Source organism: Trichoderma breve, chromosome 3, assembly GCF_028502605.1.
Source record: "Trichoderma breve strain T069 chromosome 3, whole genome shotgun sequence".
NCBI classification, from domain to species: Eukaryota; Fungi; Ascomycota; class Sordariomycetes; order Hypocreales; family Hypocreaceae; genus Trichoderma; species Trichoderma breve.
The window spans coordinates 1553162-1579274 of NC_079234.1; the positions used below are offsets into that span (position 1 = coordinate 1553162).

At 45.8% G+C, this 26113-nt stretch overlaps 7 protein-coding genes across 7 annotated transcripts; 3 read left to right on the forward strand and 4 right to left on the reverse strand.

The window, feature by feature from the left end:
- Positions 1–3383: 3383 nt before the first annotated feature.
- Positions 3384–5387, forward strand: T069G_04906 (fungal specific transcription factor domain-containing protein; the record flags this gene model as incomplete). Its single annotated transcript, XM_056172116.1, has 6 exons — positions 3384–3462; positions 3614–3850; positions 3913–3987; positions 4066–4352; positions 4423–4677; positions 4740–5387. The coding sequence occupies 6 exons, from the start codon at positions 3384–3386 to the stop codon at positions 5385–5387; spliced, it is 1581 nt and encodes a 526-aa protein (XP_056028974.1).
- A 399-nt stretch (positions 5388–5786) lies between these two features.
- On the reverse strand, positions 5787–6879 carry T069G_04907 (short chain dehydrogenase domain-containing protein; the record flags this gene model as incomplete). Its single annotated transcript, XM_056172117.1, has 2 exons — positions 5787–5907; positions 5963–6879. 2 exons carry the CDS (start codon positions 6877–6879, stop codon positions 5787–5789), a joined length of 1038 nt encoding a protein of 345 aa, XP_056028975.1.
- Positions 6880–12051: 5172 nt separating this feature from the next.
- On the forward strand, positions 12052–13610 carry T069G_04908 (FMN-dependent dehydrogenase domain-containing protein; the record flags this gene model as incomplete). Its single annotated transcript, XM_056172118.1, has 7 exons — positions 12052–12368; positions 12425–12554; positions 12625–12699; positions 12761–12903; positions 12961–12985; positions 13095–13523; positions 13578–13610. 7 exons carry the CDS (start codon positions 12052–12054, stop codon positions 13608–13610), a joined length of 1152 nt encoding a protein of 383 aa, XP_056028976.1.
- Positions 13611–14081: 471 nt separating this feature from the next.
- T069G_04909 (uncharacterized protein) lies at positions 14082–14423 on the reverse strand (the record flags this gene model as incomplete). Its single annotated transcript, XM_056172119.1, has 1 exon — positions 14082–14423. The coding sequence occupies one exon, from the start codon at positions 14421–14423 to the stop codon at positions 14082–14084; it is 342 nt and encodes a 113-aa protein (XP_056028977.1).
- A 1782-nt stretch (positions 14424–16205) lies between these two features.
- T069G_04910 (ecdysteroid kinase domain-containing protein) lies at positions 16206–17205 on the reverse strand (the record flags this gene model as incomplete). The annotated part of the gene is made up of 2 exons (XM_056172120.1): positions 16206–16224; positions 16289–17205. 2 exons carry the CDS (start codon positions 17203–17205, stop codon positions 16206–16208), a joined length of 936 nt encoding a protein of 311 aa, XP_056028978.1.
- Positions 17206–20204: 2999 nt separating this feature from the next.
- T069G_04911 (uncharacterized protein) lies at positions 20205–21522 on the forward strand (the record flags this gene model as incomplete). The annotated part of the gene is made up of 6 exons (XM_056172121.1): positions 20205–20342; positions 20400–20501; positions 20555–20851; positions 20956–21041; positions 21099–21141; positions 21208–21522. The coding sequence occupies 6 exons, from the start codon at positions 20205–20207 to the stop codon at positions 21520–21522; spliced, it is 981 nt and encodes a 326-aa protein (XP_056028979.1).
- A 2608-nt stretch (positions 21523–24130) lies between these two features.
- On the reverse strand, positions 24131–25528 carry T069G_04912 (oxidoreductase family, NAD-binding rossmann fold domain-containing protein; the record flags this gene model as incomplete). The annotated part of the gene is made up of 3 exons (XM_056172122.1): positions 24131–25122; positions 25223–25356; positions 25416–25528. The coding sequence occupies 3 exons, from the start codon at positions 25526–25528 to the stop codon at positions 24131–24133; spliced, it is 1239 nt and encodes a 412-aa protein (XP_056028980.1).
- Between the last annotated feature and the right edge of the window lie 585 nt (positions 25529–26113).

Sequence of the window (26113 nt, forward strand, 5' to 3'; positions counted from 1 at the left end):
GAATACAGCAATTCCCAATCGGTGATGCCTTGCGCATCAACTAATACTGATGTAACCTCAAATACACATGGTGTTGATAAAGGTAGGCCTATAAGTGCAAATTAAAATGCAAATTCAAGCAGAAGAGCAGCGACTTTGTGTGTACTACAGAGTAAATCTCCATTGTTTTTACAAATAGTAGATTCGTGAAGTAGCTTGGCGGTGCGCACGTTTGATTCACATGCTTGAGCTTCGATAATCTCGCACATCGCCATCTTGTCCAATGTTCTAAATTTGTCGAGTCTTAAAGCTCGCTTGCAAAATTGTTGAGCAGCTTCCATTTGTAGCTAGACAAGATTGTACATTATATGTATGTAAATATATGCGAATCATGCAACTTTCCCTGTAACGTTATGGCAGTTGCGCCAAAAGTGGAAGGTATTTCATTGTGGTTAATCTGATTACCACTTTCAGATATACTAAACCGGTGATGATCTGATAAGGCACAGGCGCGGGGAAATATTAGCAGTAATACGGCGGCTCAAACGGTACCAGGAGATTAATATAATCGTTCCACTTTCGGAGATAACTACCAAATTTTAAGTCGCAGACTCTTTCCTTGAATCTTTTTATAAGCCTGTACAATGACGAGTATCGTACAGCCTCATGTCTTGAATACGAATCGACACCCAAGAGGCGCCCATGACGCGATGATATGCAGCAAGGATGAGAGCGGGATATTTTTCGGTGGAAGCTAAATACATACGAGTACGCCCTCTTCTGCACATAAACTGAATTGCCTAAATACTTTCCAACATCCTCAAACCTGTTTGTGCAATGCCAAGACGAGAAGCGGAGTATGACTGGATATGAGTGAAGTTCTAGTCTCATATACCCAGCATCCAGGCTGCAACTTTCTCATACATGCAACTTGCTACTATGGAACTCAGAGCTACGGAACCCTTTCCCGGCGATGTGCTACCATGGAACTCAGAACTCCGGAACACTTTCCCGTTTCCCGGAGATTTTTGCTTCTAGGTAAACTCCGTACCCTACCCAGATTGCGTCGTCTGCCTGCTCCGTCACGCTCTCTTGAGTAGGACATAGCAGTGGCAGATGAACATATGCGACTAGCTTCTTCACAATGACGAGATATCTGGTGGGTCGATTTCCGAAATATTGCGAGAGCCGGATACCAACTGCTCGCCAACACTGCATCGTATATATTGCTATCAAAAGCTCTAGGCTAATACGGCATCATGGCTGGTTCTTCTCTTGCTTAAAAATCAACCGTAAGTCTTTTGTAAGCCAGATTACTGCGCAGAAATTCCAGACTAATTGTGCCTACAGGCCCCAAAAATGCCAGCATTGTGAAGACATATTATGCCCGTTGAAATACAGGGTTGTTTTATAGCCTTTTATCGCGACACAAACCTGCATTGCGGTTAATATCAATACTATACATGCAGTAACTGCAGCAGTCTAAGCCAGGTTATAACGGAAGAAACTACTATAATCGTTCCCTTCGCCGAAGTATGCTTCAGAAAAGAGAAACTGCTTAGTCCAGTTGGTAGCGCGATAAGCGAAACTCTGCCCCGAGGAAGCGAGGGTGGATCTTCTGCTGAATCACGTTGGGTAGTTATCTCTCTTGCAAGATATTGCCGTTGTGCCTATACCATGGTTAGATTATTCAGATTTCGTGCCAAAAGACAACACCTGATGGCAATGGAGAAATCGCTCTTAGTAAATACTGGACAAGCATGGGTGTACAGTAGGTACTCTTCCACTCAGCTAAGCGAGAGCGCCTTGGCTGGTTTCGATATCAATATCATCAACAGTTTCAAGAGCTGCTGATTGGCTATTGTACGAACAACAGCGTGCCACACAAATCAGCATACTTTCCAAAAGTCCATACTCGACAACAATTTAGAAAGTGACTTGACAAACACCATTCTATAACTACTCAGTAGAAGTTACAAGTGAATCCGGTCTGCAGGGAAGACCCAACGGCCGAAGGCATGGAGCTGTGTTGCTGAGCGCACTCGCGCCTTATCTGACTCGTCCAGTTGCCGCAATGAACATTCTGTTTTCAAGAATTTAGACACATTCTTGAGGAGATGGGCAGCTATACGATATCTACGATCACCACTAAGTCCATATAGCAGATACGCAGTGAGAAAGAGATCCAATTCATCATTTATCTCGCCAAGCACGCGCACGTAGTGAACTGGGCGCGGTATGTCGGCAGCTCGTTAAATGCAAAAATCTATGTCTGATTGACATTCTAGTGGTAGCTATGAATCACATTGTTTTGTCACGAAGACTAAGAATGACGGGACAGAGATCTTCTTGGTGGCTGTCAAGCTACAACGGTCATGTTGGAATTGGTTAGACACGGAAATCGATGGCAAGATGCGGCTTTCAAGAGCGTGCTAGAATTTCTGGCCAGGGCTTGGGGTATAAGCCGGGAATTATTAGAAATTTCTGTTGATGGAGTACATCAACGCATGAACCGGAGGAGCGACGATCGAAAATCGGGTTTGGAAAAGTATGAAAACAAAAATCTTGCCTCAAATAAAGGCATAAGCTTAATTCAACATACGAGGCAATTTTGCAGAAATTCACGAAGCTCCTCGTTTTTGAAATGTGGGATATGGCAAGACTCTCCTGCAGATAAACAAATCGTGGTGTTGAGGATCTAACACTACCCGGTAATCATTGTAACAACATTAATGCCAAACTCAAGTTTCTCCGGTGTAATCTTTTTTAATCGATAATATGCCTTTACAGAGGATATAATTTTCGGATTATGAATATCTTCCATTCTTATCTTGCGGAAAGGTGATATACATAGTTCTTAACAGGTAATAGTGCCCATGACATGGAGAGATATCATCAGTGGGCTGTCATCTCTCACTATGCCCATTTTAGGGTCGGAGTCGTTATATAAGGTATCCCGTAAGAGGAAAATCCCCATAACTCATAGAATGACGCAAATAAAATAGATAAAAATTCCATTCCAGAACCGTAAGGATTTGTTAGCCTTGATACTTTCCAAGGTTTGAGGATCACGAACACATCAGTTCACTCAGAGAGAAGCGCTGCGAGCGTCTCTGGCTTATGACTAAAGTGGACAATGGCTCGAAAGCGCTACGAGTCACATGACGCCGTGCTGTGTACAGTGTCTGTTTCATAACATAAACTTGTGCAGCAACTTTGACGGTGGCTTGAAGATTTTGGCTCGGAACTCCACTCCGGGCTTAGCCTTCTAATCAATCGGACATTCAAACACGAGATTCAGACGTGTGAGATGTCATCAAAAAATCCATCGATCCATCAGCCTTTCTGAATTCTGTCGAGATAGCTTTTGAACGTGTCCAGCGCATAAAGTATAGCGAATCAAGATGGCGACACTATGCACCACCACTGGCCGCACCACTGGCCGCACCACTCAGGCGAAAAAGTCCTGTACCAGCTGTCGGAGTACGTGAGATTTTCATATCATCTCTAGCGTCGGCCATTTTACGTGATGGGGGGTTTTGACATAGATCTCCTGGACTCTGGCGGCGACAACGACGACGCGAGAGGTATAATGCTATATTGGATGAGCATAGACTAACTTAACCCTCCTTAGTACTGAAGATCGCATGCGATAAAGCGCTGCCCGAGTGCACGGCCTGCAAGATGCGCGGCAAGACATGCTCAGGTTACAGTGAGAATCTATCCTGGCCACGGAAGGGCGACAAGCGCCGTGCGGCCATGGCCAACGTCCAGAGCCGGGGCAGATATCGAGCCAATCCCGTCGTGTTCTTAAATACCTCTAGCTGGGATGTAAGCCTGTATCGCGAGCACGTTGATACGGGAGCGCACTGTAAGTGAATTCGGCGGTTTCTCATCCTGCTCCGTAACCCCTTGTCTAATCTTGAGTTATAGTGCAGCACATGGGAGCCTGGACACCGCCATCGATATCACCTAGTCAATCCATATGGTCATCAAAACTTGGCTTTTGTAAGTCAGACTTCGCCTGTTTTGGCGAGATGAGATGTAACTCTCGCAATTGTTCTTCGATGTACTGAGACATTATAGATGGACCTCAGTTGCCGACGGCTATCCGCCTTGTTACGTCAGGCCAGTTTCATGACGATGTCTGCGGGCTTTTGTACCGGATGTCGCTTGGTGATAACACCGTGCCATCTCTTTCTCTCCGCCACTCCATGAATGCGATTTCGCTATTGTCACTACACAAGTCCAATGAGGCACTGAGATACAAGATTCTTGCAATTTCGTATCTTAAAGGTGCCCTCACACAGGGCCTCGATAATAAATCTCGGCCACAGGCTATTGCCACTAGTTTGCTTTTGACGCTGTACGAGGTAAGACGTGAAAAGGATTGTTGTCCGACAAATCTTTATACAGATTCTAACCTTGTGCGTTGTGCCTTAGGTTCTGAGCCAGAGTGGCAAGACCAATGATTGGTCTGTATATTTCGAAGGCTGCATGAAGATCGTCAACTCTGGCTTCAACATCCATCGCAGATATGCAGGAGATTGCGCAATTCTCCTCAACTGGGTCCGCTACCACAAAGTGCTATATAAGTTTAGTATAAAGCACTGGCAACAGCGCACTCCGCAGATGGAAATGATGGCCAAGTCAGATATTCTTGTTTCTGATTCAGCAAACGACATAGATCTAATAACCGTAAGAATCTTCGACCGTTCATGATTTCATACTACGCTGTTGCTGACGTCTTCAAACTTCAGATGCATAACATGCTTGGCTGCTCTCCCGAAGTATTAGACTTCTTGAGCGAAGCAATGGACCTCGTCAAAAATCGAGATGATCCGAATTACCTGTCCCTCAAACGACTACGGGCAATTAACGAACTTGAGCTGCGGCTCAAACAGATTGACGACTTACGCGACTGCTTTGACGTGGGAGCGGATGACATTACCATCAGCAAAGTTTCAGAAAGCATGAACGATAGACTGTTCCAGTTTGCTTTGATCATCTATGTAGACCGTGTAGTCAAAGGCGCATTCATGTCTTCGTCAACATCCCAAAGCGCTGCCGCCAAGGCATTTGTTCTTCTGGAGAAGATCCGACTGTACGACAGGCCATTCCCGCTTTTCATTCTCTCTATTCAAGCAGAGACTGATGAGCAACGCCTGCTGATTCTGACCACAATCCACCGAACCATGGAAGCAAGACCAATGAATAACCTAGGGTCGACGGAAGAAATGATCAAGAAGCTTTGGGCTCAGCAAGACTTGCAGGGACCCGAGCAAGCGGATGCACTTTTCCTCTTGAATGCTGTGATTAGCGCTAGCAGCATGCCACCGACCTTCACCTCACCTTTCGTAATCAACGCTATTACTGGTGCGAATGGTGTGCCGTTCTTATCTATCTAGTGTTCTGCGAAGGAATTATTCCTGCATTTAAACTGGTTTCGGATCATTTGCGACAGCGCTGGATATTGCATATATAATTGGGCTCGGCATAATATGTACACTGCGTAATAAAAAGACAACAATAGCCATGAAATTTATGTCGATACTGTTTTTAGATATTTCTTTTCAAGAGTGAAACAATATTCGAGGGCGACACCTCTTCACGTAATGTTGAGAGGGCTTCACTACGTTGCAAGATTTTTTCTAAAAAGACAAATTATTTAAATAAAAATGTGCAACATCCATGAACTCCACTCTGTTGATAACCCAGTTGAACAATACTATCATCGCAAAGTATCAAATACCCTTTTCCCCTCCAACGATGTTTAACAACATCACTATCCATTTACCGGTGCCTCGCTACCTACTTAAAGAATCGACAATCTTGGCAACATTTGCAAAAGCAAGTTCATCCAAGGTTTCTCGCCAAAGTCTTTCCGCAATCTTTTCGCCTTCCGGCTCATACAGAAGTGGTGGCATTCTGATTTAAAAAAGATTAGCAAAATTTCGTCTAACTGTTGAATCAAGGCACTTACGGCTGGACTTTTCCGTCTTCAAGATACTGCCCATGCGATTCCGCTCCTTGTTTCACAGCTGCATCCGTAAAGGCGCGTGCTCCGACCGATAAGGTACGCCCGAGAAGAAAATAAAATACTGCCATAAAGACTTTTTGAAATGGGCTGTTCATTTCGCGAGCAAGACTCGACTTGCAAAGGCCAGGGTTGGGAGCGTTTATTATGGCGACTGATGACGGCACCCGCTTGACCAGCTCTGTTAAAAACATTTGGCCTAGCAATTTAGATGTGGCGTATCGATCTTGGCTATCGAAAGATTCGGGTTTGTCAAAACTAGCCAGCAGCGGTTCCGAGTTCCTCTCTTTGAAAGCCGCCCATGCAGCGGTATCGGACGACACAATGACAAGGCGTCCAGGCTGTCCAGAGACGCTCTTCTCCTTTAAGACTGGGAGTAGCAGTAAGGTGAAGAGAGCTGTAGCAAGATAATTGACTTGAACAGTCTCTTCATGGCCTGTGAACTTGTTTTTCTGAAAGCCGCTCTTGATAAGACCCGCATTGTGGATGGCGATATCAAGACGCTCAAGTGTTTTGGCGCGCTCTGCAAACGCCATGATCGAGTCATAGCTAGATAGATCAAGCTTCCATACTTCAATAACAGCAGTTCTGCCGGGTTTTAAGTCTGATAGCAATGATCTCTTTGCTTCTTCGCCGTTTGCTTCACTGCGAACCGCAAGAATGAGCTTCTCGAGGCCAAGATCCAGAAGCTGACGGCTGCATTCAAATCCCAGGCCTGTATTGGAACCTGTGACAATAGCAGTCTTTCCGCTTAGATCTACGTCCTTTTGAGTCCATGCGGGAGGTTCCCTGAAGAGCTGGCGTTGAATGAATGCAAGCTGCGATGCTCGCTGTTGGGGGGTTATGTCGAATTTTGGGGCCATTGAAACTGGAATCTTTATGTAATGGCTATGGGTTCAGGTGAATGACTTTGTGTAATGACGATGGGCTCAGATGAATGATGGTTAATTAGGGCTATAGCTGTGAGAGAATGTTTCGAATTTAAATAGATTTGTGCTGTCTATGAATCACTTCACCCACTGAGTAATGATTAATTCAAAAGCTACTTGTCGCCTGCTTTCTAGCCGCGGGCTCCGTCTCGCGCCTTTCTACGTCTTTTCTCCGACATTCAAAAGCTGGACTTACCGGGTCGCATAATGTCGAATCCTGCAGGAAACGCTTAGATAAAGCCATGCTGCTGGTCAAGATGGGATCGATATAGGCAACGGATTTAGCCACCTTCTTAGTGCCGGCCAACCGCGAATTTGCATGAGCTTGGCGCGATTGGCTCCCGCTAACGCACGAATGAGCATCGAGATGGCAATAGAACATCTGATCTCATTTGATAGATCGCCGGCGTTATGGAGCAGTGGCTCGCGACTCGTTGTAAGTGTAAAAGGAGAGGCTACGGAGGTAGTATAAGCAACCGGCATCCATGCACCCGCGAGAAGTCGGCATGTGGGGCAAAGGGAATGCCGCTGCACTGCAGACGGCGTTAACAGTAAATGCCTAAGCATCATAGACGCGAGGTGCTCTGTTATATCGGCTTGTAGATGAAACATCTTGACCGCATGAAGACATGCGTTTGTAGATTCCACGGTAGTACAATAGTTGGCAGCACCGGGCTCATCTCGTAGTCCAGTGAAAAAGGCGGTTTTCTTTACATCGCACACAACTTCTCTAAACGCCGGACTGAGATCTAGTTTCTGCCTGAGCCCATGGCTAAACAAAACCATGCGTGGATCTAACTGACCTGATCCATGCCCGAAATAAGAATACCACAAAAGAGAGAGATAAAAAGGCACCCAAAGCATCGTTGCTATGATGAAAATTTTTGGTTCATGCGCAGCTGTATAGATCGTTTTGGGAAGGCCTTCCGGAAGAAACTCCGCAGGACGCAGGGGTTAGCAGGCTGCATTCGCGGAAGTCTGGATTTCGGAGGTCCGGCAAAGGCCGAACGTCGCATTGGTCATGTTGCCGTAATAAAACGAGTCTGATGCTGTAATACAAGGAATCTGGGCCGATAAAGATTCTTAAATTGCCAGAGTGATTGATGACTTCGGTAGTTAATATTAAGATGCTTACGACGGAGATGTGACTAGAGCTATTTAAATAGCAAAATGTACGGCGCGCTCGGCAGACTAAGCATCTTACATAGAGTGTGTTGCGCCTATACTTTTTCACATCGTAATCTTCTGTAAAAGCAATTATTTTTATTACTACCTTATTTTATTCTCGCTGCTGATAACACCGAGGATTCCGTTGATCTTATCGTGCTATAGGTAACCGACTATTCCGGGTGTACTCCGATTTCTTCTTCTTTTCTTTCTGTGACACCATCTCGGCCACTACACTTGCAACGTATATTGAGCAGCGAGTTTTCCCACGATGTTCAACAAAATAACGTTGGCTATACTTGTGAGAGCACCTTGTTCTAATCTGGACATTGAAAATATGGAGCAAATTAGACGATATCGTGAAGTGTATTTAAGTAATTCGCACACATCTGATCCAAGAAAGCTTAGACATCGATCGACATGCAGTAGTGAACCCTTTTTTGACGACAGCCTGATCTGGCACCATTCATATAGGTAGCCCACGTGTCAATTATTGGGAGCTTGTCAAAATGTCTAGACCATGCCCTCGTTGCATGTGCAAAGCCCATATCAGTTACTGCCTGTTCAGCCCAACTCAGCCGTCAAACTCTAACCCCAGCTTATCAGCTCATCAGCCACAGCCCATATTCGCCACGTCGAGATGGCATCCAATCAGTGGAGTTCAATGGCAGCAGCTGAAGCCACAGTTAACCAACAGCATGAACTGCCGACGTCACATTTCGAGAGCTGACAAGCTGTTATGCTGCACAATATAAGAATGAATTCCTCTCCAATGGCTACCTTACGCCCCTGCTATTGGTATCTGCGCTAGAGGCGATCTTAATGGAATGAAGCTTTTCTGCTCGTTATTGGAGACATATGCGGAGAATCCGAAATGCCCAATACTCCAGCAATTGCCTTTACTCTTAGGGTCTACGAGAGCCTGGGTCAGCGCCACCGTCAGGATTCGTGGCGGCGCCTCGGCAGCTATGAACCAGTCCTCTGGTACGTGATGTATGGGGGTTTTAACGAACCATTTCCCCTCATAACGTGGCGATGGTTAAGGTTTCTCGTGATATTAAAGCTCATGCTCCCGCCTGGGGTTGCCCTCCGCAATTGCGGTAGCATTGGCGTCCAGATAGAGCATCAGATCTTTTGCGAGACAAATTCGACGAATACACAAACATGAACTACGAAGAGACTTTAATTCGTTCGAGGATAACGGGTTTATCCCATATTGCCAGGAGAAATTCTACGAGTGACACATCATCAGGAGGTACCAGTCATGACTACGTTCCCATCATTGTTATGACTGTCATTGTCGTAGCGATTGTTCTAGTACTCCTTATCCTTGCGTACGTTTTAAAATTCCCCCAATCTTACTCTTCAATCATGCCTGAAAATGCAAGTAGCTGATGGTTGTAACAGTCAATACACCAAAGTACTTGATCGGAAAAAGCCAGCCAACGGGTTTGATGATCCAGAAAGTGCACAGAATGCCGGCAAAATCGAGAAACTGAACCAAAAGGCCCCAACTCAATCCTACAAGAGCTGGAAAGAGAAGAGCGAGGAAGGGACTGGTTCCGTTAAACAAAGTACTACTCATGTCGTATGGTAAGCTGCCTTTATCATCTGCGTTCCAAATGACAAGCCAAGACACTAACGAGTGGCAGTGCAATATGTTTAGAGACCCTACAAGAAGACGATACGATTCGCCTGCTATCATGCGCGCACATTTTCCACTCTCTTTGTTTGGCAAAATGGTTTTTGAAGAGGCATAATACTTGTCCGCTTTGTAAGGCGTGCTTCATGTCTTCGTCGGAGAAATCCTCGATACCCGTACAGATTCCGGAAAGAACACATACCCGATGAGAATTTTCAAATAATAATGTATTTGATACCCACAATGTATATTTAATACAACATATTTCGCGTCCATTACTATTCTGCCCCAATGATGATGGGCAAAACCTGTCAATGAGTCAACTAATATGGCCGCCATCTACAGAGACAGCGCCATAGTATTGCTATCTTACAACCTCTTGGAAGGTCTCCACTATTCGCGTATGCATATTGCCATTGCATATTCTGCGTAAAAAGAACAAATTTGCTAAAACAATGCAAAAGTGGGCAAGAAGCAGGAAGCTTGCTCGTGGGAGATTGTAAATGGCATACTAGAACATGCTCGGAAAGGAGACTATGTAGTAATTTTTTTTTTCGCCAACATCATTACTTGAGTGCAATAAGGCAAACCTACGTTGTAATTGATGTGGATTTGGTAGTCTTCTAATCACTACTTTCGTGGCAGCCGCTACGATGCTTCAATTACTGGAGTGGAGTGTTGGAGCGGACAGTGATCGCTTCCCCAACGAAGCAAGAACTACAAATCCACGTTGTAAGGCTGTTATTGGCTTTGCTATTTGCTCTGCAATCATTAAGTGCTCGAAATGATGTGGTGTGTTCTGCTCTAAGGTGATGTTTCAATAGGCTACGATTTGATCTGTATTGTAGATTCGCCATTGTAGGCTGCCTTACGGATAGGCACCGTCGTTTCGAGAAGCAAGCGCGGAAAGAAAAGCCGAATAAAAAAAAAACTCCTCAATATCCGCTAAGCTTTCGAATATGATGCTATTCGATGGTCCCTGCCAAGACTTTTGCCCAAGCACGGTAAGATGCATCTAATGGGTAGGAGGTGGAATAGCAGCCATCCTGCCCTATCCACACCGTGATAGGAGCATTTGGACAGATTTTGGGTGTAACATAAGCACAAAGAAACAAAATGGTAAGAAAGCATCCTTCACATGAATTTAATGTAGCAATGGGCTATAAATCCCGAATATCTTAGGCCAAGGTTGAAGACAGTTTGGTTCTCCCCTTGGTCTTTATGTGGGCTCGGGTCATTAATGTCCCCGTGCCGAGAGAGCCCTCCATATTTGGATGGTGATTCATAGGTAAAAGCGCCGGCCAAGCCGCCGATTTGGGTAGAGACAAGAGATTATGGTGTAAAACTTATCCCTCATACTGGGAGCAGCATACGGTGCTTGGGGACGCAGGGGAAAAAAAGACGCCCAGAATAAGCTTACTGGAACATCGGAAGATGGCTCTACTTCGTGCTAGATTCCTGGCCAAGTAAGCTTAATCCCTAACCTTGTCCTAGGACATGCAACACGGTTCCATTTCGGGAAAGAGATAGCTGCTAAATGGTAGCAGCTTCACGTATGTTTCAATCTCCGAGCTCAGAGTGGGAGCATAGTATTCTGCGCTTTGTGGGTAACAACAATGCCAATGCCTCGCTATTGTCGGCCGAATCATGTCTGCCAACAGCCATTGGTCACCAGGGCGGGCCAAGTGAGCTTGCGTGATTAGAAGGCCCAGCGCCGAGGTTACATTCTTTCCGAGCTTCCCTTCCTAGCAACGAGCCTTCATTGCTTACAGGTACGGTCATTGAACAGATGTTGACTTTCGATGGCATCATTCGTCTCATTATTCTTCAAATGGCATGGCATTTAATATGAGTCATCGACGTATTTAATACTGGTATTCCTCCTTTTGTACACCGTGCTCTAGAGGCTGAATCGGACAGATTTTAACGTAAACACTCAGTAAGTTGTTACCCGCTGGCACTATTGCACGCAAAGACCAACCTCTGCGTCTGCAAGACAATTTAAACTACAGAAAGACCGGCCCCTGCGTGCAAACACCCTGGTACAGCCATCATACTATGCCGGTGCGAAAACCGGCTCTTGGCTCCCACATTGAGACGCCAGCGTGAATATCAATCTCAAATCCCTGCAAACGGAGTTTTTGCACCTGCGTCACCCCTCTTAGAGATCTGTGATTCAAAGGAACACAGTGCCACAGGATGAAAATTTATATATCTTGGCGAGTAGCGCCTCCTGCGTCCGCAGACACGATCAGGTTTCCGTAGGTCCTGTCTCTGACTAGTACAATTCTGCTACCATGCGTTCCCATCTATTTACCGCCTTCCTTGCTTCGGGGGCTTTTGCCGCTCGAGAATTCCTGAACGAGCCTGACACAGGCATTGATGATGTTCTCAGCGATCTCCCAAAGGGAACTCTGCCAGACTTAACGGACATTATTGGACTTCCTGACTTTGACTGGGCCGCTCGTCATTACCTCCCAACCAAAAATTACACTTACTACCGTAACGGTGCTGCTGGAGAATGGTCGTACCGCAACAATTTGGAGGTCTTCCACAGATATAGGCTGAGGCCCAGGGTTATGGTTGACATCACAAAGATTGAGAGCACGCTGCCGTTAGTTCCGAGCGCAGGAGACAATAAAAGCTTTATTTCTGACAGCCAGCTCATAGGACAACTATTCTCGGCCACAACTTCTCTGCGCCCATCTTCATCAGCCCGTGTGCTCGTGGTGGCTATGGCCATCCCGATGCAGAGCTCAACCTAGTGAAAGGTGCAGCAGCCGGCAACATTCTCTACATGGTATGTTAATTGTTGATGACCTATAAGGCCAGTTCTAAATCACAGGGTCAATTCTAACTGACAAAAATAGCCGGCACTTCTAGCATCATACACGATTGAAGAGATCGCTGCTGCCAAGGCGGAAGGCCAGGTCGTTTTCCAACAGGTAGAAATCCGTCAAACCTTCGTTCGGAGTCACGAATATTACTAACACAATTGAATGGTAGCTCTATCTCTCCTCAAACGACACCGAGACCCAAGACCTTTTGGACCGCTCCAAAGCAGCAGGTGCAAATGCCATTGTATTCACTGTCGACTCCGCCGCAGATGGAAATAGACACCGAGCTGCGCGCTATGGCGTCGGGTCCGCGTGAGTTAAACTCAACCATCACACACCTTATTACTTGTTGCTGACCATGGCTGGTAGTGATTCTGAGTATACTTATATCACCGTAAGTCTCCGGATTTCTTTCTTTCTTTCTTTCTTTCTTTCTTCTTTGCTCTGCCAGTGATTGATACGAATCGCGTCAACGCCCTGTTACTAATTTGCAGTTCTTGTAGTGGGATTATTATAAGAAAATTACCACTATGACTGATCTACCCGTCATTCTCAAGGGAATCATGACGGTCGATGATGCTAAACTTGCTGTTAAGCACAAAGTTCCCGCGATCATCCTGTCAAATCACGGCGGCAGGCAGCTCGATGGCAGTCCTTCGTCTCTTGAGGTTGCTCTCGAGATACATGAGAAAGCTCCCGAGGTCTTCAAACAAATCGAAGTTTATGCGGATGGTGGTGTTCGATATGGTGCAGATGTGCTCAAGCTGCTATCGCTAGGTGTCAAAGCTGTTGGCTTGGGTCGCCCGTTCATGTTTGCCAACGTCTTTGGCACTAAAGGTATCGAAAAAGCCATCGAGATTATTAAACACGAAATCGCCATTGATGCCGCGAATCTTGGCGTCGGGAATCTCGAGCAGATTAACCCCAGCTATGTAAGAACAATGTTTCCGCTCATTTGCTAAAGGCTGAACTGACAACTCTCATAGGTTCAATGGACCCCTAATAACTGGATGGGATGAATATACAGCTGGCCATAATATGACGCTCTCATAGTAGATCCTACGAGCTTATTTACTAAGTTATGGCGTGGAATACTACTGGCGAGAGAGATACAACATCTCATCAAAATAGACAAATAGATAATTTTAATGGATTTAGCAATAATTTGTCCGACAGTGTTAGTAAAACCTTCACGTGAATCTTATATGCGGATAGTGACCAGGATCATGATAGATGATATATTTCAGGTACATGGGATTGGTCAAGTCACTAGGCTATATGCGTCCCCTTGTAAAACTATTGTCACAGAGACACATGCAGTAGCCAAATAAGTGTCCAAATAGTTCTAAAGAATGTACGGACAATATCCTAGTTCCAAAGTTGATTCCGCCTCTTGGCACTACTTTCCCTCTTGCATTGTAGACGAATTGCTGACTCAATGTTGTTGTTCTGCATATGAAGGCCAACCGTCCGTCAATCTATGTGATTCCTTATCCGCATCGTGCAGTTCCAGAGCCACAATCACCTCCGACACCATAGTCGCAGCAGCCTCCAGAGGGCGAGCACTCATAAACGTGATTGTTGACGCGCTTAGCAGTGATGATGTAGCCGTCGCCGTTCGACCAGACACAGTTGCCGCAGTATTGGCCTTGTTTCAGGGGATGTTTGGTGCTGCATTTACAGCCGGTGTTTTTACAAGCGCGTTTATCCAAGGAGAGAAGGGATCGTTCTTCGACTTCGGCAACAGCCTCCACACGGGCCTCAATGTCGACGCCAGCAACCGCTGCCGAGACCAAAGGAGCAATAAGAGCTGCGAGGACGATGAAGCGCATATTGGTGGCTTTGTTATGTCGTTGGAATTTTGTAATAATGATTTTTGGTGAGGAAGGACTGTGGTAGACTGTTGATGCCGATGGTCCGAAACGGATTGTCGGAAGGGCTTTTATATACTATTCCATGTCGCGATGGCTTCCTGTTTGAGCTAAATCTATGCTTAACCATTACCATAAGCCCCGGGGAAGAATGGCTCCGACGACCAATTGACATGTCCAATCATCAGAGCCAGAGATTCAGCTGGTCTTGTGAAAGCTTCACTCAGCATCATAGCTGAAGTAAGACGATGTTCCGAGCAAGGATGATCTGCGTAATTGTAGCACTTCACTAGTACAATGTTTCACTTTCAAAGTGTGTTTGGCGCAGACGGTATACTACATACCCCGCTTACTTGAGGTTACATTGCATCAAACAGCTATGCTGCCAGGAGGCAAAACCTGGAAAGCTTAGGATTTAAATACTTGATTGGCTGCATTACCAGTAAGCAATGCTTTCTATTCCTCCATGTCAATTTATTAGCATAATGTGGTTGGTAATAGTGTTGATGTACCCAATCCACGAGTGACAAAATGCCTTACCACAACACGGCCCCGGCTCTTCAACAGAACATTATTGGTTCATTATACCATATGTATGATCTAATTGTTCCGTAATGAATGAAGTTATACAAAATTGCTTGATTATTGGACGGACAGAGAAGTTTTCCCTGGTGCATCTGTGGTATATGCAAAGCTGACAGGATTTTGCACCCGTTATCAGTACTATTTGAGAGTATAGTAAAGCTGGATATGAACCAGAGTGAAGGACTGAGAAAGATTGAGACCAAATCCTAGCATTCACATTCATAAGTTGAAGCCAGGATTACCTGATGGCACTGCGCTCTCTCCGCCCTTTTCGTATCCCTACTTCGCCAATATCGTAACAGTTGAATACATCGTATTCATATCAAGGGCCAATTACATCTAGTCAGCCCATTGCGTCAATTTCGCCCAATCTTCCCTAGCATGTATTAATCGGAGCCTAAAAATAGAATGTTTAAGGTTGTCGGCAAATGCTAAATGACCTCTCTAGATCATGGCATGGATAGCCCAACTAGGCCGGCACGAATCAACTTGATGGTTTCCCCCTTCAAGCCGGTTCTTAGGTTTTCTCTATGAGAAGAGCCCTAATGTACAGGTTCGGCCCTGAATATAGAACATGGACCACCATACATTGCGGATGATCCGATAGAGTCATATAACGGGCTTAACAAGGTAGCTGAAAAACATTGAGTTGAGAATATATGTACTGCTAGGTTACAATAAGCGTATCATGATGCTTGGCCTTATTAGACACCTTAAAGAACCTTCGTGATGCGCCAGCCCATTGATCAAATCGACAACTCGTATATCAACTTCACTTTCCGAATAATAGAGTATCAAGTCTATCGACATGCCTATGACAATTATCGCTTTGGAAGGCATAATGGGCATCATTCAACGCACGATCGTAGCGAAAGGTGATAGAGTAAATATACAGACACATAGAATAGCTCATTTCTTAAGCTTCATTAATAAAATTTGCTATGCTTATTAACTGTAATGCAGGCTAATTCACGTCCGCCATAGTCAAAATAACAATGCTATTCTGAAAACAATCCATAACCGAGGGTATAGTATGACAATAAGGCATTAGCGACGTGAATCTTTTGTGCACATGTTGTTACCATCATATTTTCCTTCAAAGAGACTCTACAAGCTCAATTGCCTTGTGGTCAACAATTGCTGAGCCATATCTCTCACTCATAGCATGCACTCTCTCCTTAGTTTGCAGTTTGTAGGGCGTAAGCATCCATCCAATACCGGATAAGAGAGATTTGCGGTACTCAACCAGCACATCGTCAAGAGTGAAGGTTGGTCCTCCGAATTTAGCGAGAGAATCGAGGTAGTGTTGCAAGATGGACATTTCATGTTCCTTGCGGTCCTTGACGGTCAAGGCTCCCACAGCGAAATAGGCAACATCGTGGAAGGCCGATCCAACGTGGATGAGCTGCCAGTCCAGGAATCGTGGTTGACCGTTGATGAAGTATGTATTACCCGCATGAGGGTCGCCGTGGAGGAGACATGTGAATTTTGGATCACGAGACTTCAGGTGCTTCTTCATTGCGGCTGTGATACGCTCCTCGTTCCAGTCCGAGGGGAAGTGAGGTCGTGACTCGCCAACAACCAGGCCTTGCCACCAGCTACACAGGCTCAGGATGGTGCTGTCGTAGTGTTCTGGGTCAGTGAGCCAAGCGGGCAGATCACTGCTCTTATCTCCCCAAGTTCCGGCGTGGAGGCCGGCGAGCTGCTCAACGCCTGCCTTTACCTGGTCCACTGTCCAGGTCTCTGTTGGTTCTCCGAATGTGCCACCTTGTTGATTGAGGTCGTCCAGGATGACGATTCCTTGCTCGCTGTTGGACCCTGACCACCAGCACTTCAGCATGTCCACGTGGCTGAGTCTTGGAGCGACCCAGGTGAAGAATCCAACTTCCCGAGTGTAAATGCGGATCATGATATCTGGATATTGGGCGACGACAGCCTGGTTGAAGCCTCCCTTAAGGCAGATGGAGGTGGGCTTGCCGGCCGCACTGGCCGCCGCTGCATCATCATATGTAATTGTGACGAATAGCTTGCTAGCAGTTGCGAGGAGAATCTGGTTGGTGAACACAAAAGATTTGACCTTTTGTCCTAGGACACTGGAGAGCCACTCTGAGGAGATCTCCTCTGGGGCCAAAGGGAGCTTTTGTTCGGTCTCTGACATTGTAGTAATTTGGTACTTTCTTCAAGATAGTCCGTGGTGAGTGGTGATTGCAGAGAGTGAAGTGAACAAAGGATGTTGGCTAGCTTTTAATTATCAATAGGTTAGAGCCCAGACCGTCTAAAAGATAAAGAACCCACTCAGGGGCTTCCAAGGCGCGTGAATGAGCTCTTAGATGTGCTCCTAGGTAGGGAAAAGCTGTGAACAGCTTCACCCAACAACACACCTCTACTAAGAAGCAAGGTAGTAGTCATCTACTACAGGCTAACACTGCTCGTATACGTACTTCCTATTCCGTCTTTCACCGCTGCTTTGCACCGACGCATTAATCTAGAATGTCTTTCTTGTCCATTCGGAATCAGAATGAGCTCCAGATAGACATGGATGGCCCTGCAGTTGCCACATCCCGCAGTACGGAGTAGTGGTGGTGAAGTTGCAAGGGTTTGTCACATGTTGACGACCTGTCATGCCCACAATTCTAGGGGAGCAGGGGAAGCCAACGACAACGACCAACAAATGTAGGTACCAATTACGAAACGAAAAACACGCAATACTAATTGAACATGATCCACGGACAGTTAGTATTGAGACTATGAGCCCACGTACATAAGTAGTCTTGCTCAATGTGAGACTTAAAGACCAGTAGTGGCTACGCTAATGCCTAGGCTTCAAGTAACGCTCTTTATGCTCCTAGACATAGCACTGCAAATTGACTGAGTGAATGCCCGTGGAGATAGGGAAAACGGCCGCAGGCGTTCGCTGCGCCCCTGATGCTCTGGAGAAAATACTAGTACTAGTATAGCTTGACCAACAGTATGACAGGTAAGGCTTGCCAATGCTACTTACTGCCGTTCGAGAAATGAGTCGACCCGCTACGTCCACATTTATCCGTTGTAGACCTAGCTAACATGAGGCGTAGCTCGTCTTATCCAAGTTCAAACAGACTAAGGCAAGGGACAGGAGTTCGGCATTCGCATTAAGAATCCCACATACAATCTTAACGCTTATACGAACACTGTACCGCGGATTTTATACCATCTACTGCAGCTGTTGCCGCGACACAACTCACATAGTTATATCTAGGAAAGAAATGTAAGACCCTAGTCTTTACTATTTCATAGTGCCGTTATTCCGTAATTCCGATTTGCAGATATACACGTACGGCACGGAGGGTTCTATCTGGTACCGCCTTCATACTGCACATGCGACGGGCATGCTATGGGGGTGGAGTGCTTCGACTCCATGATCAATACAGGGGGAGGCTCAACTGCTTTCGAGCTTCCACGATAGGACCGAGGAAGGTTCGTTTTGGTATCCATGCCAAGCGGTGTCAAAAATGTGTCAAAACCATGATAGGAGGCCCACAGGGCAAAAGACGTTGTGTCCCCTCATACCTTGGCGAAAGGGCAAATCTCAAGGCGCCCTTGGCTGCTTGCTTCCATGTGCCATTATATATTCTGAGGAACACGAAGTGGCTTTACCGCAGCTGCTTACAAAGGAGTTTCCGGAATTGACATGTTGCAAATGAAAAGTAATCTCAGCCCAGAATTGCCCAGTATCAGGGTAGTTGTACCGAATATGGGCAGCAAGGAGCAACATCCGTAAGCCGAAAACAAGGTACGAGTGCCGCGGCAGATTATCTGTTTTTAGCAATTTTCCCAATCGATTGACACGTAGCGAGAACCTAGCGCCGCACTAGCCACCGGCATCCCCTTTCCTCTCCCCCGTGCGGGCGAAGAAACCTCGCGTGACCGATTGCTCTCTCTGCGATTTGGAAGGATTATAGCAACGATTCAGAGATATCAGTTGCAATTGGACGAATTGCCCCGGAGAATAGAATTGTTAAATGGAACGAAGAATTGTTGCTTTTGAATTGAGCATCTGAATAGTTGAATTACTCATCATTCGTGGTTCTGACAACGCTACGTGTATATGAGCTTATGTCGAGATATGAGCTGACCCCTGTTTTCATGCCTTGCTTATGCCAGTAATTCTCGTACACAAAGGGCTTGCACGTGGGAGTGCTTTGCTCGGCGATAACACAAAGAACCGAAAGAATACTAATACGGAGTACAGTACGGAGCAGTAATGGCAGAGGGAAACAAGGTGCTTTACTCCGTATGTAATACGCACTCGTAAGTTTCGTTCAAGGCCTGTACAGTAGTGCTAGGGTCTTTATATGGATCCGGAACAATACGGAGGACATGTTCTTCCAGCAGGCCACCTCCAAGCTAGACAGATACGACGGCCGCTTCTCATGTGCTAGCAATCGGGTGATGTCCGCCTTCGGCAAATAGCATTAGGACTAGGACAAGCCAATTCTACTGCGTAGTCGTACTAGGGAGCTTAGCTGTGGCACTTCGTTGCCGCGGAAGGCTGTGTCTATCCCCGAGGGCGTAAAAAGTGAGCAGTTCTACAACTTCTCGGCTCGACGAAGAGGCACATCTTTTCCTTTTACAGATATCAACCAGCACCCGAGAAAGAGGGGCCGAAGAGTCATTTTTGTAGGCTAGGATCCAATTACTGACTAAAGAAAGGCGCTACATTGCTTCCCCCGCAAGATTTAGTGTAACATTCATGTACCATCCCTGTCAGAATACAACTGGACTAACTCAGCTCCCTCCCCTGTCAACTGCTGACATGGATAGAGAATGGGTCGTTTTCAACCCACTCCGTTCGCGCTTTAAACAGTAGGCCGTATCGATCTTTGCCCGCAGGAAGAACCAGTTGAACTCGGTACCCCTGAGGTGCACTGTTGAAACAACGGCAATTTTTCTCGAAAACAGGGAGCTGTAGTAAATTGGATCAGTGCAAATCCTTTGTATTAAGTAATCAAACGGTTATGAAGTCCGTAGTAGTAGGTACTTGTACTCCCTATGCCCTGAAGAGGCAGGCAAAGCAAAAATACTGGATAAACAACCTGATGCCGCTGGATACCTCTTCTCTCTCCTCCACATACCCGCTTCACCTCCCACAGTCAGGCATGAGAATAAGGTGCCACGATGAGCCCAAGGGATAGTTTTTGGTCGGTTATGGTGGCGTTTGTTGTCATCAACAGCGTCACAGTTGGGTTGAGACTATGGCTTCGGATTACAAGTGGGAGCTTTGGATATGACGACTGGGCTACATGCGTTGCTTTTGTGAGAAACGGACTTTACCAACCTTCCGTCCCGGTCTATTAACCCATTGATATGCAGGGCGTCTTTGTTGTCTTCTGTGCGTTTGAGTTCCAGGCCCTTGGTTATGGGTATGGGGCCACGGAGATGCTGCCTGGATACAATCCAATATTAGCAGCCGAGGTAGGTTGTTCTCATTGGCCTCAAGACTGATCGCAAGGTTAATGATTTCGCAGTTCTTCGTCATAGCGCAGCTGTTGTATCTTGTCGCGCAGCTGGCTGCAAAGATCAGTGTGGCGTTGGTCCTCTACCGCATCGCTACAATGGCGCCTCTGATACGAAAGATTCTGATCGCCTCCATGGTTATTCTGTCTATCGTGTCTGTGGTATCAATCTTCATATTTGGTTTCCAATGTCGTCCTCTTTCAGTCGCTTGGGGTGTTGGCACTGGCACATGTCTACCCGGATCAACCATCGCCAATACAGCATATGCTGTATCTGCTGCAGACATTCTCTTTAGTTGGTTATATGGAGTACGTGATCTGACTTCAAAAAGCCCATATTCCCAAGGCCGAATATTGTCTATATTTGCAAATAAATATCAATGGCTCCATGACTGACTCTTGGGAATCAACAGCTTATGCCAATTTACTTGCTCTGGAGCGTCCAGATCAGCATGCGAACAAAGATTGTCGTGTCAGTTCTGCTGGGTTTTGGCGCAGTGTAAGGAGTATCAATTCCTTTTGAGAACAACTTTGGTGCTAATAAGGGGTAACTTAGGAGCTGCATTGCCACCATTTTGCGACTCAACTATGCGATTATGGTTTCTTCGCTACCGTCTACTGCCGCAGCACAGGCTGTCAACTTGCTTCTAACGGCAACGATCTAGTATGCTGAGCCTACCGTGGACACAATAGCCAAGATACTAACCAACATGTGTAGTTCCGCAACTGAAGTCGGCCTGGCAATCTTCTGTGCTTCGCTTGCTGCGCTGAAGCCGCTATTGAAATTCATCCCTTGGATCCCTGGGTCTTCCAAAGGCACTTCAAAATTCGAAAGTAATAATCTCGAGCCACGAGGCCCAAGCATTCGCCTTCAAGATCGACATGCGGATACAGGGAGCGAGGAGAGCATTCTCCCAAGTAACCAGCAGCATCACATCCAGAAAACGACACATTATGAAGTCAGCTATGAGTCGCACTAGAGGCTTCTACGAATTTTTGGCAATCCCAGGGGTATTGTCTACCCTTGGAACTCAAAAGCATTTTGAATTTTTTTTTGTTACCCGTTATAGACTTATAGCTACCTGGTGTAGCGAGGATTGTTCCTCACTAGTAGTAATATTCATTTTTCTTTCTGCTATTCAATAGCCTACTTATAAATATTCTTTTGGCTGGCTTTTAGCCAGCGCTATTAATGTCTTTGACAGTTAAACTGCACTGCGATTGAAGAGTTGCCCCCTTTCGAACAATCTGATGGCCAATATCTAACATGGGAAGGTCTTGCACAGAGCTCATAAAGCCGAATTACGGATGCATTGGCCACCAGTTTTCACCCCGTAATACCCCTTACGTTCATGTACATGGTAAGTAAGCATATGCGACAGACGAAGAGTCAACGAAGCCCCTTTTCGTTTCAGAATACTCGGATTTAACACACACATTACTACAGCACCAAGCTCCCATGACCAAGTATGGGAAACGAACGGCATATTGCGACCAATAAACAAAGAAACTAGTAGTAAATCTATTTATTTTCCGGCAGATTTGCAACCGTATCCATCGTTTGAGTTGCGGATCATGGCGATTAATTCTCCGTATCAGTTGGATGCTGTCGCTGCGGGTATTTACTTACCCAGCTGCATCGTAAATGAATAAGCATATTTCAGGCCCCCGTCATGGTGAGTCAAGTAGACTCATTCATACAAACAGTTGGGTGAAATTTCAACTGTTGCAAGCTCCACTTTACGAAGAGCGTGGGAATCCTTTCAAGGGGCATACAAATACACCGCCGCCTATCTCTTAAAATGGCGGTGTTTTTTGTAGCCCGCATTGCCGACGTCCTACTCTAGAAACTTGACCGAGCTGAGCTGGGATGCCTAAAGCGGGTATTAACTAATTGAGCAGCTGCAGAAAATTTGAATCTCGTTTCTCGTAAGGCACTGGACGGCAGGGTAATTGATTGGCTTTAGAGAACCAGCTTAGGGTTGTGGGGGATTGCCCTTGCAGAAGACAAAATAATTATCGACCAGGTATCTGGACTTAACATCGGTATCGGAATTAGTATCGATAGATGATTGCGCAGAGCCGCTCACAATCCAGGATTCAACTCCATCTGCGATCGAGAGGGCACACTCTTAAACAGTTATATTGTGATAACCCCTCGATGCCTTTCGTTTTGCGGCTACAATCCGTCACTGAACGCCCACCATATGCGGAGTGGCAGACAACCCCATTGCCGAGAAAGATTAACTTCATTCTCATACAAAGTACGGAGTGCACTTTACTGTTTAGCATCTTAGTCCAAAGAAAAGGGGTAGTGCTAGTCTCAAAATAAGGGCTTACTGGTATACAAGTTTTCTATACGAACGGGTTACCAGTTTTGGACAGATCTTCTCATGCCGAAACGCCCTATGATGGTGCGATTCCGTACCTGTAGGGACTGCAGTATGCACGTCCAGCAACGAGACAAAGGGGAGATTTTCTTTTAATAAGAAATTGAGCAAAGTCTACTGATTCCCCTATAGCAATTAATGATTGGCAAAGCTCAGAGATAATTAGAAGGTCAACTGCGTCTGATCTTCGGACATGGCGAAAGGCCTCGATCACCAGCGGATTTCCACAGCATAATGTAAGCTAACACGGAGATGCCAAATTATAGATCGGTAATCCGGCACATTTCGGCAGTTCGGCAACAACACTTAGTAATATCGACGTGATATAACAGGAGGACGTGATACACAGCTATTTGAAGCGTTCTAACGTAGGAATAGACGATCTATTTCTTTTAGTTTTAGTACTCTTGTTGGTAAATAGTAGGTTGTCTTGCAAAATATTGCCTCCGTTGCGAATATATGTATTGTATGAGAATGAAGTATGTTATGCTGCAATATGAAAAAAAGGTGAAACGAAGGAATAATTCAATAATTATAGAGAACTGGAAAATCTGGTAGGAATATGTGTCACCATATCTTCCCATCGAGCAGCATATTCTCTCAAGTCAAAGGTGAGTTGATGCATCGACATTAATTGCTACTCATTCTCAAAAATCTCCACATCCCTTAGTAGAACTTCTTCATAATCAGAGTGGTTATTTTTGTGCACATCATAGGCTATGGCGGCAGCAAATTGCTCCATGAGGAGATCCCGAGGATCGGATCGCCTGGGGATGATATACAGACAGTGCCTTCGAATCTGTTCATGAAAGACCCTTTTCAACAATTCATTTTTTCAATCAAGAGTCAGGTTTATCTTGCCAACACGATAGACAAGAGATTTATATTGAGAATACGTGAAATATTTGATTATCGATTGGTGAAACCTTATCATAAATCTAGAAAAAGAAAACAGTTTGGACACCGTCCTGATGACCCAGGAAAATTTGAACAAGAGACTTAGGCCCCTCGAGGACTCCATGTGTTCTTGATCAAGCTGATCAAGCTTGAGCTTTGGTGTGGGCGAATATGTTGCTCATCTGATACGGATACGACCAAAAAGGAGTAAATAACCGATAGTATTTTATGACTTTTAAAGGCAGTAAGTCAACATACATCTCAGATTATATGAGTTGCCTTAGGTTGGCAGTGAATCCCCCTATGAAACTGGCCGCTCATGAGACGGCCGCACGCCGAAGCCAGATTTCTCATACACCATATCTATGGCCTTCATCTGTGCTATACTTTGGTCTGCCGAAACCCATATGCCGTTTCCCCTGCGACCTTTGATTCGATTGACGAATTCTTCCAGCTGATATCGGTAAGACTTCCAGTAAAATTCGCCAGGTTGTTCCACGTCAATTTCCCGGAAAGAATGTACCGATTTGCACTTCTTTTCCGTCCACGTCTTGATGGGCTGCTGATCGTCTTTGTTGCGCACTTCATACGTATCTTCTGTATCGATGCGATTATATATGGTGGCAAACATGTGCCCGTAAAACACCACCTTTCGTGTCCGTATTTTCACTTGGTTGGGCCCGAGAGAATCGTCGTGAACTTCAACCCCTCGATGCAAAACTTCAATGTGGGGAAGTCGGAACTTTAACCATGATTCATTGTATGTTCCTTGTATCTCTCCGATCGCGCCGTTGGGGAATTGGAGTTTGGCCGTATACTCTGCGTCACAAAGCTCGCTCGCCGGCGGCACCGTTGGTTTCATATTACACTCGATGCAAGATTCTGGCTCTGATCCGAAGATAGCTCGTAGTGCCGATATTCCATATGATCCAATGTCCATGATTGCCCCGCCGGCCAAGGCATAGTTGTATCGTATGTCAGATGGTTTGATGATGCCCGTAGGGACTAATACCGTATGACTCGCATAAACCACGTCGGCTTGGCTGATTTGAGACATGAAGTATTCCCATGTCGGGTGGAAATTATAATGTACTGCTTCGAGCAAAAGAGGCGCTCCAGGCTTATTCAAGAGAGAGGAGTGAAAGAGCAGCTCCGCTTCTTCCGCATTGGATACAGATGGCTTCTCTAATAATACGTGTTTACCCTTTTCAAGTGCTGCCAGTGCCCAATGAAAATGAAGACCGTTTGGCAAAGCAATGTAAACAACATCAATGGATGGATCAGCAATCAAGGCTACATCTCACGGATCAGCACATATGCCTGTTTCCACGTGGCTCGTAGGCGGCGATCATGGCACACCAACAAGGTCAAAGAGCGAAAAGAAACAGCTTACCCTCATAAGAGTCTAGTACCACTGGGATACCGTGTTTGTCGGCATATTGTTTTGCTTTTGCTTTATCTCGCGCGGCTACAGCTTGAATCACAACTTCCGGGTGGGTGCGGGCCGGGATAAAAAGAGCATCCGGCCTAAGAGATTGAACATAAGTCTCGCTGCACATTTGAGCAATGCATGATGAAATGCTCACCCAATATTGGCGGCGCCCAGTATCCCAAAACGTATGGGATCGGGGGATTTGGGGACACTTGGCGGGTTAGACGCAGTGTAATTTCTGCGGAAAAAAGTAAACAAGCCCGCCATATTGTACAGAGCTGTGTGTGTTTTGTGGATATACAGGCTAAGTCTTGAGGCTGTTGCTGAATAGACGCCAGTATTTATTCATCTGTGAGTGCGATTTAACGAACTGAAAGCGGTGTTTCCCCGGTATCTCGGTATCTCGTTATTTTGTCTGACGTCTCACTCAGCGCTGTTCCTTGATGTGAGACTCTGTCAAGCTATCAACGGGATCTAGCTTGGTGGCGGATGTTACTGAACTCTGCTGGTTTGCGGACAATGATGAGGTAGAAGCAAGATTAAATGAGGGCGAAAGATCTCCTCATTGAGATAAGACATCGTACGGTAAGCACTAAAAAGCGCCATGGCATGAGATCTGGTACCAATCGCGAGGCTTAAAACTCGCCTCCACAAGATGACACATACTGTAGTAATTCTACTGGTGATCCAGCTCACATGCTTCTATTGGTGCCCTACGAATGCTATGACTGTTTAACCTGTTTGCGGAGAACACGGGCATTCTATGCAATGGGGCAACTGACTTTTTCCAACAGCAGAATCTCAATTTGAGAATAACAGCAGTCAACGAGCTAGAGATGTCGGAAACACCCT